At 53.4% G+C, this 7,537-nt stretch overlaps 1 protein-coding gene across 2 annotated transcripts in view; it reads left to right on the plus strand.

The window, feature by feature from the left end:
* SLC39A11 (solute carrier family 39 member 11) overlaps positions 1-1,961 on the plus strand; it is a 126,336-nt gene extending 124,375 nt beyond the window's left edge. For both annotated transcript variants that reach the window (XM_026067577.1, XM_026067578.1), the window contains one exon: positions 145-1,961. In XM_026067577.1, the coding sequence (XP_025923362.1) occupies positions 145-223 (79 nt within the window). In that variant the 3' untranslated portion in view covers positions 224-1,961. The remainder of the gene's footprint in view (positions 1-144) is intronic.
* Positions 1,962-7,537: the final 5,576 nt, after the last annotated feature.

Genomic DNA, 7,537 nt, shown 5'->3' on the forward strand with positions numbered 1-7,537 from the left:
TAAATACCGTTAAATACATGGTAAATACAGAGGACTTTGGAAGAGCCCTTACCTTGCCTGGATGAGAAAAAAGCAGTGCATTTTTCATCCTAAAAGAACATCCCAGCTCCTAGGAGCTCATGGCCTCTCCTTTTCTCCTTGCAGTGGCAATGGGAAGCTGGCTTCCTGGACCTCAATATTAGGATTTGTGGTGATGATGTCCCTGGACGTTGGCCTCGGGTAATGGCAGGTCACCGCTCCCCAGGAGAAGACTTCAGAGCAATTTGTGTGGCGACACTTGGAACTGGACATACTTTATCCTCTAGACTTTTTTGTATATATTTTTTGATCTGGTTTGGTGTTGATTACCTATAATTTTATATAACTTCCCCCCATAACATAATGTTGATGGTTTTCAAAGCACAAGTATGGGTGGCTCCTTGCAGGTCCTGGTTTCCTTTTGCCACCAGATTTTCATTTTTTTCTCAACAGGGCTGTTGGTAAGAAGCATTGACTGGGCTGCAGGTTACAGTTTACTTTCCCTTCAGCTCTGGGGTTGTTTCTCTAGGCCAGGTCGCTCTTGGTTTTGATCATCTTTGTTCTGTAGAAGATTAGAAATTCACTGTCAAGTGTTTACGCTGCTCTGTGGTTAAGTACCAAGGCATTTGAATGGGGTAAACTCCTTAAAGAGTCTCAATTTCCACACTTGATTTTGAAGGCAGGTGGAAGGATTAGTCCTAAGGTAACATAGACAGTGTTTTGTGGAGTAGCAGGTCTAATGAATCCTGCTGGTCCTTGGGAATTTTTTAGGGTACTAGTTGTTTTGATGGATGCAAATASTCCAAACAAATAAAAAATGAATTTTGTTGATATCTCTGCAAGAGAGAAACGTCTTTTTTCCTGAAACGTCTCTCCCAAGTGGGGCTTTGTTGCAATGCAGTGTGGCTTGTCCAATACCTAGAGGTTTTCTCCTTTAAAGAAAAGGGAGAGAAGAATATGTCTGTTGTGTAGCATGCAATCTGTGAAAAGGCAAGGTGTGGTTATCCACGTTGTTGATAATGTGCTATGTGGTTGTCGTACGGCAGGATTCATTTCCACGTGGGCCAGTGACTGTGTTTCTAATGTTACTGAGCAACAGCTATTTTATGGCTGCTACTTTAAATAGTTAATAACTCTCTGCTTTACTGAAGATCTCCATGAAGTGTTAATGTGGGCTTTCCCCAGAGGTCACCCTGTTAGCACTGGGTCTCTGCGATGGCCTTTGAAGAGCTCGGAGCTCCATCAGACTTGACCGAGAACCCGAGTGGGACAGCAGCTCTCCTTTCACTTAGCAGGATTAGGGTGAAATGATTTATCAGGATGAATTAATTATCCAACCTAAAGAGCCAGAAACATGCGCCGTATGTATCTGCCTCTTCACCCCTCTTCTTCTCAAGCGTCTTTGGCCTAATGGCCATTGCTAGGCTTGCTGCGGGGTCAGGAGCAAGCCCTGCTCAGCTCCTCGGCGCCCTGCACTGTGCAGAGGTCTCCATCACCCTSCAGGGAAGAGCAAAAGGCAGGAGTTGGCGTAATGAGGTGAAACGCACCTCGCGCTTGGCTGAGGGCGCTTCTGTCTTCGGTAAAAGGGGGTTAATTAGCCTCTTCAGGAGGAACAGTTGCTAACTGGATTGCCTGGCTGATGCTTGACTTRCTCGATCCCTCCACAGTCGTGACTGCAACAGGTTGTTCTCGGGGGACTGGGGCTGCATGCGTGGGAGGTTGTGAACCGTCTTTAGGTCCTGCTAGGGAGGTTGCAGGAGGGCAGCCCAAGGGAACCGGCTTGGCTGAACTACGTCAAAGCCATGGGGTTTTGTTTGGTTCATTTTTTGGTTGGATTTCATYTGTAGTTCATCTGTATGGCAATCTGGATGATACGAAACTCCTGTTTGCTGATGGATTTGACCTTTTAACTGTGATTGGTTTCAATAAATGGGAAATTCAGAGTTTGTACTGCTTTGTTTTAATACAGTGAATCCGTGCCTTTTCTTCTCTCTCCATTCTGTTCCCTTTCTTTGCTCCAACTTAATTGCTTTTGGCTTGCCAAAGGTCTTGCCTCTCAACTGGAAAGGTAGTCTGCTTAAAAAAAAGAAGAAAAAAAAAAAAAAAGCCAAAGAAACCCAGCTCTGCACTACCTCACCCAGGCACACTGTGAGCGTGTTGTAGTGTTCACCGGAATTCTTGTAGCAAACCAGCTCGCTCCCCCAGGTCCAACTCCTGACACTAGTAAATGCCTGATGACTCAGGAAGAAACACCTCAGCAAATCCCTCAGGAAAACAGCAGCCCACGGTTTGGCCTGCRCTGACTTGAGGGTACGTGTGCATCCGCCACGCACACGCGCGCGTATGTGTGTGCACGCACGCACGCACATGTAGAGGTGCTGCCTCTGCTTCCCCTGGAGCCGGCCCCGACTGAGGCTGCTGCATCCCGCAGCATCGGCCTCGACTCCAAAGCTGGGGGGAGGCGCGGGGATGAAGGTCGCGGCGATGTGCAACGCCGAGCGTTGCAGTCCCAGAAGCCGGGGATGGAAATGGGAGGGCAACATCCCCTCTTCCCCCGGGAGGTCCCTCCAGCAGCGTGGATTAGCTCAGGGCATCCGAGCTTGCCCTTCCCTGGGAACCTCGGGGCGAGACCAACTCAGGTCTCTGGAGCCCATTTGGAGAACGCGTTGCCCCGACAGCTCCGCCACGAGGACGTGCGTCCCATCGAGGGACCCGCGTCCCGTCGCAGCCCCCGCCGTTGCGCCCGGCGCGTGGGGGCGAGCTGGGGCTAGGGGCTTCCAGCAGGAAAAGCGAGGCGCGTCGGGACTCCTAAAAACAGCAGGTGAGCGCCGTCGCCGCTGCGGGAGAACGGGGAGCGACGTGCCCAAGGTCACGCGTGGCGGCGGGAGGAGAACAACGGCCCTTTGTCCGCGGCCGCGGCTCCGCGCGGGTGAACCCTGCCCGCGCCCGGCACCTTCCCCCCGCGACCCCCGGCMAAGCCGCGGGCGAGACCCCCCGTCGCTGTTCGTTTCGTTTGGTGCCGCTCCGAGTGTCCGCAGAGCTTTTAGCTCTCCGTTTCCAATCAAAAGCCTTCACGTGAAACTTGAAAGCCTTGGGGGTGTCCACAGGTCAGGATTTCTAGCAGACTGTTTGTAAGTAATGTTTTCTTGTTTGATTTCTGGCGTGTGGTGTAAGTTGGTACAAAAAACACATTATTCATTTAAAGGCAACCTTGTAATCAGATTGCTGGGAGATAATATCGCATAATGCATTTAATCCTGCTTAGATGTAGCCAGCTGAGATAATTATGTACATTGGACCTGTAAGAAGTGAGCGGGGAGGGCAGGAGGGTGGTGCAGAAAACACATATGAAAATCCTTCTTTTCTGTTTGTACCCTGGGGGTGAATGGAATTATATATCTATTTCTTGCTGTGATTGAAAGGCTGGCKGAGGGCCAGGCCTGAAATTATATGGGGAAACAATAGCTGTCAATTAAAAGGTGGAGTTCTGAGCAAATGCAATATAAACATAGAGCCAAGCTACGCAAAATGGAGAAGTGCTTGACTTGTCGCTTGGGGCTGCAGCCAGGAGAAACCAGCTCTTGGGTAGACTGAGCTGGAGYGAAAAGAGGGGGAAATTGTCCTGTCCTGGGAGCCCGAGGCTGGGTCTGGGCAGGCCGGGGTGCGCTCGGCCCCCAAAACTCAAGACAGCCTTGCCTGGGCGGTGCGTGTGCCTGCAGCCCGGTGCRGCCGGGGCTCGAGGCTGGCTTGGGAGTTGAGCCCAGCAGTGTGACCTTCCCCATCGCAGGCAGTGGTGCTCTGGGAGATAAAGTCATGGCCCTTGCCCCGCAAGAGGAGAGTTTGCAGTTCACCTGCTAATGAGGAGCACAGAGATGGGGTTTTTTGGAAGATTTGGAAACCACTTATAAAGGTTTTTATTACGTCTCATCAACTTTTCCAGGCAGCCTCTACGTTATCGCTTGCTTGGGATTGGTTCTGGTGTTGGCAAAATCCGTGTTTGACTGGAGATGGGGAAGAGGCATGATCAGCAGCCTTCGTTGCTTGAAAAATACTGATTTTAAGATGTTGAGGATCGCAGCCCCACAGCGCGTGTAACGTCYTGTACAGCGTGCACACCAGCTCCCTGTAACGCGTGCTGACTCCAGAAGAGCTYGGCTCAGAAATGCTGCCTCCCGCTCAGGATCGCATGGAAGCACACGAGGCCAAATGCTGCAGGGCGGCAGAGCCCTCCTGCGTGCCGAAGATTGCTTTGAGGTGCACGTGCAGTCGCGGGGCTGCAGAGACACGCACGTGTGTGCAGCTCCGTGCCGGCTCCGGCGGTGCGAGGTTGCTCCCGGGCCGTGCAATTACGCCCTTGCAGGCGTCTCTGCAGGAACGAAGCCAATGCTGCCTGCCTAAGGACTGCACCTGACTTGCTCGAGTATTGAACCTTCATGATACGCTAAATCGAAGGGTTTTTTCTTTCTGTGGGTCCTGCAGGGTGCAGGCAGGACACACAGGGCGAGCGCTTCCGTGGGATGCTGCAGCTATTGGCCGTTTCCCGGCTCCAACAGGACTTTAGTTTTTTTTGCCTGAAGACAGAGATGAGTATTTATAGGCTTTTAAAACTAACCGTGGTGCCTAAGCAAAGAGYGTAGGTGCCCCTTCTCTCAGCGGGAAGAGCCCGGGCAAGCCAGAAGGCCGCTCCGGGGTGGATGCATTGCACCGGCCGGCTCTCCCGCGGGCTTTCCTCCCCGTTAAGCGTATAATTAATCCCCATCCGCCGTGGCCCCGTTCAGCCGTGCCGTTGCCATCGCTCGCGTTCGAGGCAGCCGTCAGCATCTGCCACCTCGGTGCGCAGACAGGTCACGGCAGATTTGCACCAACGCTGAGGCTCAAGCGTCTTTCTGCTCTCCCTGCTYGCGCCCCGAGCGTGCTCGCGAGCTCTCCGGCGCGTTCGGCACCTTTGAGGCAGCCCCCGAGGAAACCGCTGCTGAAGTCGCCGAGGCTGCTGCAGGGAAATGTTCCCTGCCAGCTGCACTTTCTTCTCCGGGTTTTTAACCAGTAAGAGAAGAAACCAGTKAGAGAATTAATCATAAGTCAGTATTAAACTGTAGTATCAACATTGGTGATTTCTCCCCCACTGCTATTCCAGTACAGCCTCACACATCCCAAAACTTTAGATTGTTGGGTTTTATCTTAAAACAGTAATAACTTTTTGCATTTGYGGGAGGAAAACTTAAAATATGACTCCTCTACATCCAAAAACCTCTAAAACCCCCAAAGTAAAGAAAAAGTTCTTTTCTAAATAGTGTGTGTATGTGCTCTTGCCWTTGGGTTTAAAAATAACCCCAAACCTCATGTAGGTTTGTGGCCTGCTTTTTGCTTTTTTTGTATATGCTTTTGGGTTTTCTGAACCATTATTATTACCGGGGTTTCCCGGTAATGCGAGTACATAACCGGTAAGGATCCGGCGCATGAGCGCAAAGCTCAGCGTGCAGCTCCGTGCGCGGGTTTACCGCCGGGCTGGGTCRCTGGAGAGGGGATTATTTGGGGCAAGGTGTGTGTAATGCAAAGCCGCCGTTTCACGCGCTCAGGGATGTGCCCAGGCCAATCCGCCTTGGACAGCGGAGGCGATCTGGGGGTCTGGTGGCAATTCGTCCTGCAGCAGTGCGAAGCGCTGGCCCGTTGCTTTTGCTTGAATTCGGTCTGGTTGATCCTTCCCTCGATCCAAGGGCTGGACGAGGCCTGAGAGAGGGTCGACTTTCTCGCCTGAGCCGGATCCATATCATCTGCAGGCGAYGACGGCGACGTCCAAGGCTGGTATTGGGTTTCTCCTCCAGGATGTGTGTGCTGTTCTCCCCTTCCCAGTGCTGCAGCGCAAGGAGAAAGCGTCGCCCCTCTGCTCCTGGGAAATCCATCTCTGCTCCGGGAAATCCATCTCTGCTCTGGGAAATCCACCTCTGCTCCAGGAAATCCATCTCTGCTCCTGGAAATCCATCTCTGCTCCTGGAAATCCGTCTCTGCTCTTGGGAAATCCACCTCTGCTCCTGGGAAATCCACCTCTGCTCCTGGAAATCCACCTCTGCTCCCAGGAAATCCGCCTGCCTTGGTCCAATGTCCACGCCGTTCCCATGGGGTGCCACAGTGGCACGCGATGGGCAGCGAGCTCGGCGCTGCAGCGGGACTGGTGCTCCGCAAACCGCTTGGATCGTGCCTGGCTTTTCCATGCAAGGTAGCTCAGACGCCGGCACGTGCCCTCTCCCYGCTCCGCCGGCCTCCGGGGCATCTGCTGCCCGGCCAGGGAGCGTGAGACGGGGGCAGCAGTGGCGGCGGCAGCCATGCAAGCCGAGGCCGGGATGTGCCGGTGAGACGCGGCTCCCGCCGCTCCTCGCTGCGTCAGGGCGCAGGAATGCTGCCGCCGGGGCCCGGCGCGCGGCGGCACGGGGGCACCGGGGCGGGCGGGCGCCCGGCACTCGTCGGGGCGCCGGCGAAGGCGAAGGCGGCGGTGGTTTCTAGGCAGCGGGTGGGGACAGAAAACCCCAAGCGAGGCCTTTGCACGCAACCGAACAATAATCCCATTATTAGGGCCCAAGCCGTGAAACCAAACACGGCRCAGAAATTACTCGGGCTTGCAAGATGCGTGCCCAGGGTAGAGCGCAGCACCTGAGTCATTGCTTGTAAAGGAGTAGGTTTCGCCTCCCTCCCCTCCCCTTAGGACAGAAACAATTCCGACCTTCAAACAAAACGACTCCTATTCTTTGTGCGCGCTCTGTTGTACTTGGCAGCCGGGCTGCAATTAAAAGCGAGACTCTCTCTGCTGTGTGCACGCACGCAGGCTCCCGTCTCCTCGCTCGGGAGCGATCGGACGGGACGGCCCGTCTTCCTGCTCCGAGCTGTCGCTTGGCACTCTCAAAGTACATGCGTTCGGCCTTGCACCTTTGAAAAGATGGACCTTAAAAAAGTCACTGTTTCAGCCGGCCGGTAGAAAGGCGGGTGACGGTATGGAAACGCTCCAGTCCGGCATCTTCAGAACGACGTTTTCCATTTGGTTTTGTCATGTACTGTGCAAGATGTGAAAAGCCAAAATTGAAGTAAAATGAAATGCTTCCAAGGATGTCTCTGTTGCGAATTCGTCAATCCGGAGGGTTGCTCCAAGTGGGAAAGGAGACCGCTGCGGAGCGGGGAATCTGCCTRTTGCCCGGCTCCATCGGTGTGTCTTAACACCTCAGCTTCTGTTTCAAGGTTTCGCTGCGCAGCRGGCAGGCATCCGCGGAGGCAGGGGGAGAGAATATTCCTTAGGCTCTTAGTATGTCCTTAGCTGAGATTTCTGGGATTTGTTTGTGCTCTACAGTCCTACAAGGGGGTTCTTGAGAACAGGAAACAGAGCCCGAAGGTTTATTTTAATATAATCTTACAAAGCACTGATGATAACTAAAAAGCTTTTGTGTCCAGAGCGGTTTGCACGCCGGAGTTGCCTAAATCGCTCTTGCTGTTGCGTTCTCGTGCTCCTACACGAACAAGGGGAGCATTGCGGAGC

This window comes from Apteryx rowi, unplaced genomic scaffold (assembly GCF_003343035.1).
Source record: "Apteryx rowi isolate R43461 unplaced genomic scaffold, aptRow1 scaffold_26, whole genome shotgun sequence".
NCBI classification, from domain to species: Eukaryota; Metazoa; Chordata; class Aves; order Apterygiformes; family Apterygidae; genus Apteryx; species Apteryx rowi.